The sequence below is a fragment of the Dreissena polymorpha genome, chromosome 1 (genome assembly GCF_020536995.1).
Source record: "Dreissena polymorpha isolate Duluth1 chromosome 1, UMN_Dpol_1.0, whole genome shotgun sequence".
Classification (NCBI taxonomy): Eukaryota; Metazoa; Mollusca; class Bivalvia; order Myida; family Dreissenidae; genus Dreissena; species Dreissena polymorpha.
In genome coordinates, this window is record NC_068355.1 from 142438478 (window position 1) to 142452921 (window position 14444).

At 37.4% G+C, this 14444-nt stretch overlaps 1 protein-coding gene across 3 annotated transcripts in view; it reads left to right on the plus strand.

Annotated features, from left to right (window-relative positions):
* The window catches only part of LOC127853101 (probable E3 ubiquitin-protein ligase HECTD4), a 115561-nt gene that overhangs the window by 94699 nt on the left and 6418 nt on the right, over positions 1–14444 (plus strand). For all 3 annotated transcript variants that reach the window (XM_052387308.1, XM_052387317.1, XM_052387325.1), the window contains exons 60-68: positions 2197–2339; positions 2810–3000; positions 3394–3660; positions 3999–4151; positions 4894–5057; positions 5624–5776; positions 9744–9862; positions 11809–12004; positions 12254–12476. In XM_052387308.1, the coding sequence (XP_052243268.1) occupies positions 2197–2339; positions 2810–3000; positions 3394–3660; positions 3999–4151; positions 4894–5057; positions 5624–5776; positions 9744–9862; positions 11809–12004; positions 12254–12476 (1609 nt within the window). The remainder of the gene's footprint in view (positions 1–2196; positions 2340–2809; positions 3001–3393; positions 3661–3998; positions 4152–4893; positions 5058–5623; positions 5777–9743; positions 9863–11808; positions 12005–12253; positions 12477–14444) is intronic.

The window sequence follows — 14444 nt, forward strand, 5'->3', positions numbered from 1 at the left end:
GTACACATTTACAGAGATATATCCCTGAAACCCCAACAAATTTCTGTACATATTAACAAAGATATGTCCCTGAAAACCCAACAAAGGTGTGTACACATTAACAGAGATATGTCCCTGAAAACCCAACAAAGGTCTGTAAACATTAACAAAGATATGTCCCTAAAAACCCAACAGAGGTCTGTAAACATTAATAGAGATATGTCTCTGAAAACCCTAACAAGGTGTGTACACATTTACAGAGATATGTCCATGAAAACCCAACAAAGGTGTGTACACATTAACAGAGATATGTCTCTGAAAACCCAACAAAGGTGTGTACACATTAACAGAGATTATGTCCTTGAAAACCCAACAAAGGTCTGTACTAATTAACAGAGATATGTCCCTGAAAACCCAACAAAGATGTGTGCACATTAACATAGAATAAGTCACTGAAAACCCCAAAAAGGTCTGTACACATTAACATAGATATTTCCCTGAAAACCCAACAAAGATCTGTAAACAGTAACAGAGATATGTCCCTGAAAACCCAACAAAGGTCTGTATACATTAACAGAGATATGCCCCTGAAAACCCAACACAGGTGTGTACACATTAACATAGATATGTCCCTGAAAACCCAACAAAGGTTGTAAACATTAACAGAGATATGTCCCTGAAAACCCAACAAAGGTGTTTTCACATTAACAGAGATATGTCCCTGAAAACCCAACAAAGGTGTGTACACATTAACAAAGATATGTCTCTGAAAACCCAACAAAGGTCTGTATACATTAACAGAGATAAGTCACTGAAAACCCCAAAAAGGTCTGAACACATTAACCGAGATAAGTCATTGAAAACCCAAAAAAGGTCTGTACACATTAACAGAGATATGTCCCTGAAAACCCAACAAAGGTCTGTACACATTGACAGAGATATGTTTCTGAAAACCCATCAAAAGTCTGTAAACATTAATAGAGATATGTCCCTGAAAACCCAAGAGAGGTTTGTACACATTAGCAGAGATATGTCCCTGAAAACCAAACAAAGGTCTGTACACATTAACAGAGATATGTCCCTGAAAACCCAACAAAGGTCTGTACACATTAACAGAGATATGTCACTGAAACCCATCAAAGGTGTGTACATATTAACACTAACAGAGATATGTCCCGAAAACCCAACAAATGTCTGTACACATTAACAGAGATATGTCTCTGAAAACCCAACAAAGGTATGTACACATTAACAGACATATGTCCCTAAAACCCTACAAAGGTGTGTACACATTAACAGAGATATGTCCCTGAAAACCCAACAAAAGTCTGTACAAATAAACAGATGTATGTCCCTTAAATTCCAACAAAGGTGTGTACATAAAACAGAGATATGTCCCTGAAAACCCAACAAAGGTCTGTACACATTTACATAGATATGTCCCTGAAAACCCAACAAAGGTGTGTACACATTAACAGAGATATGTCCCTGAAAACCCAACAAAGATGTGTACACATTAACAGAGATATGTACTTGAAAACCCAACAAAGGTCTGTTCACATTAACAAAGATATGTCCCTGAAAATCCAACAAAGGTCTATACACATTTACATAGATATGTCCCCTTTTTGTACTTTATTATTTGGTTGAGATAAACATGGGACTTCTCCACATTGTTGTTTCTATAATAGGTATTCAATTGAAACTTCATACATGTGTTATGGGTTATTGTGTGAGGTCACTTACCGACTTCCATAGGTCTGATATTGTTGATATACCGGTAGGTATTGTATTAAAGTAATTAAGACTGATCTAGGGTTGATTTTGGAACAGTGGGGTCAAGGTCACTGGTGTTCAAAATAGAAAAAGAGTCTCTGCTCAATAACTTTTGTTTGGGTGGATGTATTGTGTATCAGTTTAGATTTTAGGTAGCTTTCATGCAGGCCTAAGGTGGGATTGCATTTTGGGCCAGTTAAGTCAAGGCCATTGTTACTTAAAATACCTTGTATTTTGGATGGAGCTATTTCGCTTTAATTGTGAGCATCAGTATCTTAGATGCATACTTCACTTTTAAAGGTAATTCAATTTAACCTAATTAATTTGTAAAAAGTCAAAAATCTAGTTTCCTGGCATGGTCGCAGTTCTTGCTTTAATTTATAGCTGTTCAGCTTTGAGTTTTACAGATACTATATAACTGTACAAGTTATCTCTTTAAAGTGTGATGTGGGTGTGAAGACAGAGGAGCGTCACTGTCTCACACTGGACGGATTCCTGCAGTATGTGGCAGACCTCATGAAACAGGACCCACGCAGCGTCTGGAGGGCAGTCCTTTCCTGTGGATTTGATATCCACCTGGAAAGGTGCATACTGCATAGGCATTATAACGTTGCCAACATGCTTTTTGTGAACTTTTTAGACTCTCTTGTTTGGGGGTTTTATGATTATAGAACACTTAAATGTTTTATTTGGTATCCTAAAGTTTGTTTATAACGTGTTCTTAAATATTTGTGTACTGGAAATTGCTTATTATGATGTAGGCATTTTTTGTTGTTGGCTTAATGGTTTAATTATATACGTAAATTTGCTTGGACTAAATGTAAAATATATCAGAACAAAAGGAGTTATATTGAATTATAAAAATGTAAATTAATAATATATGTTGGAATTACCTTTTCATTAATTTTAAAACTTTTCAAAACTACTGTGAAGATGTCTAGTTAGCAAGGAATGAAGCATGGTAATATAATGTCCAGTAAAATGTTTGTACATGTACACAAAACTGCCTATATATTTTGTGTACATCATATACATTTATTCTGGTTTTACGTAGGTGTGCATGCCTGGACAACGGTCAGGCTCAGCAGTTTGCCCGTCAGTGGACGTTGGATATGGATGCCACACTGACACAGTTTGTGAACTCGTTCTGTCGTAAGCTGTGTGTGACCCCCGCACGTCTTCACCCACATGAGATCTATGTGTCAGAGGCAGACCTAGCCGGAGAGACATATGCGGCCTTACAAGGTAGTATATTTACCATTGTCTTTACATTGTTTTGTTTTGGAAAAAGAGGTGAATAATTTATTCATAAATCTATAAAAATGTTCAGTTTGATGAAGGCAAACATACTTATTTAATTTTTTTTATTATATTTGGCTGAAAATTGATTTTTGAATGTGTACTATAATTTATGTGTCTTTAAAATTATAAATATGTGTTTTATGATTACATGTATACCAAAGAAAATTTGGAACTCTCTTCATTGCAGGAATTGAAACAAATTTCTTCTTACAATCGACATTTTTGCAATGTCAGATCATTTAATCATCACTTAGCTTACTTGTTTTATTTATGTCAAAATAATGATATGCTTAATAAATATATAGCATTTTACTTAACATACATTTTTCATTACAGATGTCCCTATAGAAAGCATCAGGTTACGGTTTGCCTTCCTGCAATCTCTCAATAATTCCCTGGAGACGTTCTTCCTGCCTCTGATTGACCTTCGACCTTGGGAGACATACAGTCGAAGTATGGCTGCTGTCATGTCCAAGGTCAGGGGCCTGATCTTCTACGACACCAAGAGTTCCCTCGTCAACAGGATCCTCAATGCGACTACCAAGAGGAAACCAGACCAGGCCGCCCCAGAAATCACCCTCGACCCACTGGAAGACATTGGGGGTTAGTTATTTTATGTTTTCTTTTGAAACATAATTTTATATCTCAGCTTCTTGAAAGACATTTGAAGCTACTGTAACAAGTATGCTTTTAATTCCTATAAAATACTAATGTGTTAAATTACAAACTTGCATTCTATCAAATAAAATAAAAAAGTTTCTGTTTCTAATAAGAACATGTAGTCCGAGTTAGGTTAAATCTTCTTTTAAATATAAATGTAGATGAAATATAAATATCTTTGAAATGTGTATTGCTCATGCAGAATAGTTCAGTTCATTTATGACAGGTGATGCACGCTCTAGTAAACTGTTAAGTATTATATCTGTGCATATTGAATTCAGGTCAGAAAAGCTGCATGAACACAGGATTCTGCCAGGCATACCGCCAGATGAGCCAGATCCCCTCCAGTCAGCTGTGTGTGCGACTGGCGTGTGGAGGGGACCCTACCTACGCTTTCAATGTGAAGTTTACGGGGGAGGAAGTACATGGAACTAGTATGTTGAAGTGAAGTTGAGCTATTTAGTAGTTTTATTCAAGGACCTAGAATTTTGGCAGTTTGATTGACATGTTTTTAATCCGAATAGTCAAATACGTATACCTTTATTGGTAAGCTATTTAACACTGACATTATCATTGGTCTTGTTTATTTGGTGTAAGCTATAAAAATTGAAGTTGTAAGATTTTATTGTGTTGTTTTTGTCTTAGATGTAATGCATTTAAGGTCTTATTTAACTTTAATCAGCTTCGTGTCTTTACCTAATATGCTTTGCTTTGTTAGTCCTATAAGATACGAAACTAGCAATTACATAAAAGCCTGCAAAGGTTTATGATTGAGGACATTTAAATTGTGAAGAGACGTTATTAAAGAAAAACTAGCAATTACATAAAAGCCTGCAAAGGTTTATGATTGAGGACATTTAAATTGTGAAGAGACGTTATTAAAGAAAAAAATCTATAAAAGAAGAAAGTATCATCCCTGATTTGCATGTGCAGACTTCACAGGCTAATCTGGCTCAACAGTTTATGCAAATTCATTAATCCTGGTGTGCCCAATTAAATCATTCAAAAAGTCTTTTGGCAACTTTAAACTAGCTAAGATGTCACTTATTGAAATGAACTTAAATGAAAGAATTGTTCTTAACTAGTCTTTGCTTACTGCAGATGCTTCTTGTAGATGACACTGCACTTGCACATTAACCCCATTCACAAAGTTTCATTTGTTGTTTGTTCGTGTAGGTGGTTCATTCCGTCACTTCCTGTGGAAAATGGCCCGGGAGATCCAGGACCCCAGTGTGAGTCTGCTGGTCCCCTGCTCCAGTACCAGCTACAGGGGCCGCTGTATCCTGCGCCCGGGACCCCTGACTGTGTCAGAGGAAAACCTGATCACCTTCCTAGGACAGGTCTACACAGCATTCCTTTTGTCTGTCATTAATAATAATATTGTGATCATAATTGGCCTTATTGTTTGTAATTATTATTGTTGTCCCCTAGCGGTTTCACCGGAGGGGACTTATGGTTTGCGCTTTGTGCGTCTGTGAGTCTTTCTGTGAGTCTGTCTGTCTGTCTGTCTGTCTTTCTGTCACACTTTTCTGGATCCTGTGATAACTTTAAAAGTTCTTAATATTTTTTCATGAAACTTGCAACATGGATAGATGGCAATATGGACATTATGCACGTCATTTCATTTTGTTCTGACGTCAAAAATTGTGGTTGCTATGGCAACCAACAATAAATAAAAATACAATAGCCTTGTTATATATATTTTGACTGATCTTTGAAAATGATTTTGAATAAAAGAGTAGTATTGTAAAAAAAATGAATTCCATTTTAAAACAAAAACAGCAGAAATTTTAACTGAAGCACTTGTAGCTCAGCTTGTGTTTTAAGCAGACGCATGACATTTGTATTTATTGCATACGGTCACAATGAACTTGTAGTTAATATCTGTATACTCATTTGTATTTAGCTGCTGGGTATAACTATAAGGGCCGATATCCCCATCGGCCTGGACCTGATGGCATCCTTCTGGAAGGCCCTGGTGGGGCTCCCCATGGACTCAGTCATGGACATCAAGGAAGCAGACCCTCTCACGTACAGCTACCTGAAAAAGATTGAAATGGTCAGATGATATGTCTGTAGTTCTATGGTTATTGTAGTGTATTTTTATGTCACTCTCCGTAGAGCCAGTAGTGATTAAGGTCTATAGTGAAGTAGTCAATTTAAAGAGTCACTTATTGTAGTTCATCTTTATGTCACTCCCAGCAGAGCCAGTAGTGATTAGGGTCTATAATAAAGTAGTCACTTAAGAGTCACTTAGTGTAGTGCATCTTTATGTCACTCCCAGCAGAGCCAGTAGTGATTAGGGTCTATAGTGAAGTAGTCACTTAAAAGTCACTTATTGTAGTGCATCTGTATGTCACTCCCAGCAGAGCCAGTAGTGATTAGGGTCTATAGTGAAGTAGTCACTTAAGAGTCATTTATTGTAGTGCATCTTTATGTCACTCCCAGCAGAGCCAGTAGTGATTAGGGTCTATAGTGAAGTAGTCACTTAAAAGTCACTTATTGTAGTGCATCTTTATGTCACTCCCAGCAGAGCCAGTAGTGATTAGGGTCTATAGTGAAGTAGTCACTTAAGAGTCACTTATTGTAGTACATATTTATGTCACTCCCAGCAGAGTCAGTAGTGATTAGGGTCTATAGTGAAGTAGTCACTTAAGAGTCACTTATTGTAGTACATATTTATGTCACTCCCAGCAGAGCCAGTAGTGATTAGGGTCTATAGTGAAGTAGTCACTTAAGAGTCACTTATTGTAGTGCATCTTTATGTCACTCCCAGCAGAGTCAGTAGTGATTAGGGTCTATAGTGAAGTAGTCACTTAAGACTCATTTATTGTAGTGCATCTTTATGTCACTCCCAGCAGTGCCAGTAGTGATTAGGGTCTATAGTGAAGTAGTCACTTAAGAGTCACTTATTGTAGTACATATTTATGTCACTCCCAGCAGAGCCAGTAGTGATTAGGGTCTATAGTGAAGTAGTCACTTAAGAGTCACTTATTGTAGTGCATCTGTATGTCACTCTCAGCAGAGTCAGTAGTGATTAGGGTCTATAGTGAAGTAGTCACTTAAAAGTCACTTATTGTAGTGCATCTGTATGTCACTCTCAGCAGAGTCAGTAGTGATTAGGGTCTATAGTGAAGTAGTCACTTAAGAGTCACTTATTGTAGTACATATTTATGTCACTCCCAGCAGAGCCAGTAGTGATTAGGGTCTATAGTGAAGTAGTCACTTAAGAGTCACTTATTGTAGTGCATCTTTGTCACTCCCAGCAGAGTCAGTAGTGATTAGGGTCTATAGTGAAGTAGTCACTTAAGAGTCACTTATTGTAGTGCATCTGTATGTCACTCTCAGCAGAGTCAGTAGTGATTAGGGTCTATAGTGAAGTAGTCACTTAAAAGTCACTTATTGTAGTGCATCTGTATGTCACTCTCAGCAGAGCCAGTAGTGATTAGGGTCTATAGTGAAGTATTCACTTAAAAGTCACTTATTGTAGTGCATCTTTATGTCACTCTCAGTGGAGCCAGTAGTGATTAGGGTCTATAGAGAAGTAGTCACTTAAGAGTCACTTATTGTAGTACATATTTATGTCACTCCCAGCAGAGCCAGTAGTGATTAGGGTCTATAGTGAAGTAGTCACTTAAAAGTCACTTATTGTAGTGCATCTGTATGTCACTCTCAGCAGAGCCAGTAGTGATTAGGGTCTATAGTGAAGTATTCACTTAAAAGTCACTTATTGTAGTGCATCTTTATGTCACTCTCAGTAGAGCCAGTAATGATTAGGGTCTATAGTGAAGTAGTCACTTAAGAGTCATTTATTGTAGTGCATCTGTATGTCACTCTCAGTAGAGCCAGTAGTGATTAGGGTCTATAGTGAAGTAGTCACTTAAAAGTCACTTATTGTAGTGCATCTGTATGTCACTCTCAGCAGAGCCAGTAGTGATTAGGGTCTATAGTGAAGAAGTCACTTAAGAGTAACTTATTGTAGTGCATCTTTATGTCACTCCCAGCAGAGCCTGTAGTGCATCTTTATGTCACTCCCAGCAGAGCCAGTAGTGATTAGGGTCTATAGTGAAGTAGTCACTTAAGAGTCACTTATTGTAGTGCATCTGTATGTCACTCCCAGCAGAGCCAGTAGTGATTAGGGTCTATAGTGAAGTTGTCACTTAAGAGTAATTTATTGTAGTGCATCTTTATGTCACTCCCAGCAGAGCCAGAAGTGATTAGGGTCTATAGTGAAGTATTCACTTAAGAGTCACTTATTGTAGTGCATCTGTATGTCACTCCCAGCAGAGCTAGTAGTGATTAGGGTCTATAGTGAAGTAGTCACTTAAGAGTCACTTATTGTAGTACATCGTTATGTCACTCCCAGCAGAGCCAGTAGTGATTAGGGTCTATAGTGAAGTAGTCACTTAAAAGTCACTTATTGTAGTGCATCTGAATGTCACTCTCAGCAGAGCCAGTAGTGATTAGGGTCTATAGTGAAGTAGTCACTTAAGAGTCACTTATTGTAGTGCATCTTTATGTCACTCTCAGTGGAGCCAGTAGTGATTAGGGTCTATAGTGAAGTAGCCACTTAAGAGTCACTTATTGTAGTACATCTTTATGTCACTCCCAGCAGAGCCAGTAGTGATTAGGGTCTATAGTGAAGTAGTCACTTAAAAGTCACTTATTGTAGTGCATCTTTGTCACTCCCAGCAGAGTCAGTAGTGATTAGGGTCTATAGTGAAGTAGTCACTTAAGAGTCATTTATTGTAGTGCATCTTTGTCACTCCCAGCAGAGTCAGTAGTGATTAGGGTCTATAGTGAAGTAGTCACTTAAAAGTCACTTATTGTAGTGCATCTTTGTCACTCCCAGCAGAGTCAGTAGTGATTAGGGTCTATAGTGAAGTAGTCACTTAAAAGTCACTTATTGTAGTGCATCTTTGTCACTCCCAGCAGAGTCAGTAGTGATTAGGGTCTATAGTGAAGTAGTCACTTAAAAGTCACTTATTGTAGTGCATCTTTATGTCACTCCCAGCAGAGCCAGTAGTGATTAGGGTCTATAGTGAAGTAGTCACTTAAAAGTCACTTATTGTAGTGCATCTTTATGTCACTCCCAGCAGAGCCAGTAGTGATTAGGGTCTATAGTGAAGTAGTCACTTAAAAGTCACTTATTGTAGTGCATCTTTGTCACTCCCAGCAGAGTCAGTAGTGATTAGGGTCTATAGTGAAGTAGTCACTTAAAAGTCACTTATTGTAGTGCATCTTTGTCACTCCCAGCAGAGTCAGTAGTGATTAGGGTCTATAGTGAAGTAGTCACTTAAAAGTCACTTATTGTAGTGCATCTTTGTCACTCCCAGCAGTGCCAGTAGTGATTAGGGTCTATAGTGAAGTAGTCAACAGTAGAAACAGAAAAAAGCTAACCTGTAACTGTCTCCTGTCTTTAAACCCTACTGCATGAGGACATAATAGTTATCTGCTCATTCTGCTGTATCATTTAATAATGTTTACATTAAGCAATTTATATTGTTAATACGTATTTAAAAACAATTCAACGACAATTTATCTAAGATTGGTTTTTCTTCTTTTAATGTCATTAATTACCGAAATTGATGGCGCAGTATTACAATCTTGTGAGTAAGGAAATGTATGTATTTGTACTAAATTAATCCATAATAGTGAAATAGAAGACCAATAACCAAAGAAAAAAGTTTGTTGGGAAATATCTAAGATAAGGTTCAATAGTGTACTAGCAAATAACCGGATGCAATGAACAACAAATTAGCTTGTGCAAATAAGTCCCCATCTATTGGTAAAGTAAACAAATACTTGTTTCTGTTGTACAACAATTATGAATGTAAGTCCTTTTTGGTAGAAACTGTAAGCTTATCTGACATGCTCAAACAGAATTTAATGAATAATATCTGGTTTTCAAATAGTTCTCATGAAAAACATAAATAATATGCATGTGTTTCTTGGCTTTCTGGTGCAGTTTTATTGACAGTATTTTTTGCATTTGTGTAAATAACTGTTCATTTTCTCCCCACCAGGTTGAGAGTGAGTCAGAGTTGCTGGCCCTGTGTGCTGATGTCTACCCCAGATTTGTCTACCCCTCACTGTCAGGAGAGGAGGTGGAGCTGGTCCCTCGGGGAAGACACCTTCTAGTGAGGTAGATTGTGACATAGTTGTGTCAACATTTCTCAATATGTTTGATGAGCCTGCTGGCTGACAGCTCAATTTATCAGTCACAGCGGTTGAGTTTTTGCAAGCATCTGTTACAATAACCTAGCTTGTCTGGACTGTGACTTTGTCATTAATCTTGCAATTTAAAAAATAACTTCCATAAATGTTTAGCATCATAAGACGACATGTCACATGTAATATCTGTTTCTTTCCGGCAAAGGTCAAGGTCACACTTAGGGGTCGAATTTCAGTATTTTAAACTGTGTTATTCATTTAAATTACTTATTGCAAATGTCCACCTTGAGGACTCAGCATTTAATACCGCCAATGCACCTTAATGGTCAAGGTCACCCTTAGAATTCAAGTAATATTTTGCCATAAAATGACTTTTTTACTTCTTCTTTATCATTCATCGTTAACTTTTGAAATTACTTACTGTAAATGTCTACTATTTGAAGAATTTTTTTATTATAAGTTAACATCTGTTTTAGTACGGTAAAGGTCAATGGCTCACTAACAGAGTTAAGGTCAAATTTAGCAATAAAATAGCTTGTCCAGACTACAACTTCATAATTCATATTGCAAAAAATAAAATAATTTACCACAAATGTTAACCATGTGGAAATGGCATATCATATATTATAAAAGTCTACCTACCTCAAATGTCAAACATGAAGGTCAAAGTTTAAATTGGGGATAAAACAGCTTGTATCAACTATAAATTCCTCATTCATCTTATAGTTAAAGAAACAAGAAATCGTCGGAGACGGGTGATGCTCCCCAAAGTTTTTTTTGTCACAATATTGCACTATATATTTAGATAAAAGGAAACGTCTTGAGGGCACAGTAGTTGGGGGGACAAGATTTTTTTTATAGAAAATTTCAAAGGGCTCTAACTCTGTGAAAAATCATCAGACCAGAACCCGCTGATAATATGCATATCTCCTCTTGGTAGTGAAGCTTCCCATAAAGTTTCATTGAATTCCGGTCATTAGTTGCTGAGAAATAGCCTGGACAAGAATTGCACTTTATGTACAGTTAATGGAAAATTTCAAAGGACCATAACTCTGTGAAAAATCATCGGACCAGAACTCGCTGATAATATGCACATCCCCTCTTGGTAGTGAAGCTTCCCATAAAGTTTCATTGAATTCCTTTTATTAGTTGCTGAGAAATAGCCCGGACAAGAATTGCACTATATGTACAGTTAATGGAAAGTTTCAAAGGGTCATAACTCTGTGAAAAATCATCCGACCAGAACCAGCTGATAATATGCACATCTCCTCTTGGTAGTGAAGCTTCCCATAAAGTTTCATTGAATTCCGGTCATTAGTTGCTTAGAAATAGCCCAGACAAGAATTGCACTATATGTACAGTTAATGGAAAATTTCAAAGGGCAATAACTCTGCGAAAAATCATCTGACCAGAACCAGCTGATAATATGCACATCTCCTCTTGGTAATGAAGCTTCCCATAAAGTTTCATTGAATTCCTGTCATTAGTTGCCGAGAAATAGCCGGGACAAAAATTGTGCACGGACGGACAGACGAAGCGGCAAATATATGCTCCCCCCAAAATAAATTTTGGGGGAGCATAAAAATGTGGTCATGGCTTGTCATGAGTAAACGATCTCATAAGCTTTAAGGTCAAGATCAAAATAAGAGGTAAAGGTCAGACCGAAACTGTTACTTACAGGTCGAATGTCTAGTTTGGGCAAATAATAGTTTATGAAGATTTTAAGTTCAGAATTGATCATGCAAGTTTGAAAATATTTACCAAAATGATTTCAACAAGAAGACATGTCATGTGCAAGTCACACACTCTTGAAAGGTCAAGGTTACTCTTAAGGTCACTGTTCAATTTATGCACTCTTGAGAGAAAGGTCAAGGTTACTCTTAAGGTCACTGCTCACTTTTTGATGTTTAAATGTAGCTGGGAGAACCGACAACATTACATAAACACAATACAAGAGCTGAGGAAGGCTGACCTGATGAATGTCCGACGTATGGAGGCGTTACGCACGGGGCTAGCGACCATCCTGCCCCTGCAGCTGCTGGTGATCATGACCCCTGGGGATATGGAGATGAGGACCTGTGGGCAGCCAGTCATCAACATTGCTTTCCTCAAGGTAAACTGATGGGGCTGCATTTGCAATAGGTCTTAGATAACTATCAACCATTTGAGAAACAAAGCTTTCTCTGCATATCCATTTGTTAAAGGTTGTTTGTTTGAACATACAACTGAATTAAATTTAGTATAAAGGATATTCTTCACAATCTTTCATTACATGTTATAGGGGTTTCTACTGGTAAGGGTCTTGTGTGTTACGTGCAATACTGTCAAAGCCTTGTTGAGTATTTGTACTTTTATGTTTCAGGCACACACGATGTATCAAGTGGGTCTGATGGAGACAGACAAGCATATCCAGTATTTCTGGCACACTCTTGAAAACCTGAGTCAGGAGGACCTGTGTCGCTTCATTAAGTTTGCCTGCAACCAGGAGCGTATACCACAGGCCTGTCCATGCAAGGATGGTGGGACAGATACTGCGCATGTGCCCCCATACCCTATGAAGATAGCTCCACCGGATGGCACAGCGGGTAAGCATGATGTTAAAATAGATATCATGAAATGCTTTGGGGTGTAATAAGAATGAAAGTAAAAAATAAAAACAAACACAGTTTCTTGCTTTTTCCTAATTTGTTATTATTCTTTTATTGGATGATTTTATTAGCTCATCTATTTTTTGAAAACAAATTATGAGCTATTGTCATCACCTTGATGTCGGCGTCAGCGTCGGCAGAGCTCCAGATAAGAGGCGTATCTGCGTATATACGCATTGAAAAATAAAAAAACGCATTAAAATCGGCCCACTGCGTACCAAAACGCAATACAAATCTTGGTACGTATTTTCAATCAATTAAGTGCGTAACCGGTTTAACCAATAATCAAGTTGACTTTTTAGTGTAAGTTAACCGTTGAATCAAAAGTAAGTCACATTCTCCTAGCAGAGTTGTCGTTCGTTCCTCACCATACATGCAATGAACTGCAGTGTAAGACAGTGAGTAAGTCAATCAAAATAATCTTGTAATAAAAATGGCCGCCCATCATGTTTGTGGATCAAAAAAGGGACCTTTTAAGCAACCAGCGGCTCCTGCGGGAATATTTTAAAAGAAAGTCTGTTCATATCGTCATTTAAAATCTTTCTGTTTGCATTTAATAATATAAATAACAAATAATAATATTTCTAGATTAAACACGCCATTTACTTAGTCAGTTTTCTATGGAAAATACTCCTAAATATTCCTAAATACTCTTTATGGCTGAAACAAGGGAGTAGAATACGCTTTAACAATAAAATCAGGGGATGAAATACCCTTTAGACCATTCTTATCTGGAGCTCTGAGCGTCGGTGTCCGGTTAAGTTTTGCGTTTAGGTCCACTTTTCTCATAAAGTATCAATGCTATTGCATTCAAACTTGGTACACTTACAAACTATCATGAGGGGACTGGGCAGGCAAAGTTAGATAACTCTGGCTTGCATTTTGACAGAATTATGTGCCCTTTTTATACTTAGAAAATTGAAAATTTTGGTTAAGTTTTGTGTTTAGGTCCATTTTATTCCTTAAGTATCAAAGCTATTGCTTTCATACTTGCAACACTTACTTACTATCGTAAGGGGACTGTGCAGGCAAAGTTATGTAACTCTGACTGACATTTTGACAGAATTATGTGCTCTTTTTATACTTAGAAAATTGAAAATTTGGTTAAGTTTTGTGGTTAGGTACACTTTTTTTCCTAAAGTATCAAAGCCATTGCTTTCATACTTGCAACACTTTTTAACTATCATAACGGGAATGTGCAGGCAAAGTTATGTAACTCTGACTGGCATTTGGACGGAATTTTGGTCCACTTTACCCCTAAAGTATCATAGATATTGCTTTCATACTTGGAACACTCGCAAACTATCATAAGGGGACAGTAAAGGACAAGTTGCATAACTCTGGTTGTCATTTTTACAGAATTATGGCCCTTTTTTTACTTAGTAACTTTGAATATATGGTAACTTTTTGCGTTTAGATCCACTTTACTTCTAAAGTATCAAGGCTATTGCTTTCGAACTTCAAATACTTTCATGCTATCATGAGGGTACTGTACCTGGCAAGTTAAAATTTACCTTGACCTTTGAATGACCTTGACTCATGGTCAAATTATTAAATTTTGCTAAAATTGCCATTACATCTTTATTTATGATTAGATTTGATTGATACTTTGACAACTCTTACCTGACATACCACAATAGACTCCACCCAAACCATCCCCAACGTCCCCCCCCCCCTCCCCCCCCCCAAATCCCCCCTTTTTTTTTTAAAGATCATCTAATAAATGACATCCACACCCTCACACTATACCCCCCCATCCCCCACCCCAAATTTTTTTTCTTTTTTCCTCCCGGTAGGGTGGCATATAGCAGTTGAACTTTCCGTCAGTATGTCAGTCAGTCTGTCCATCCTAAAACTTTAACATTGGCCATAACTTTTTTAATATTGAAGATAGCAACTTGATAT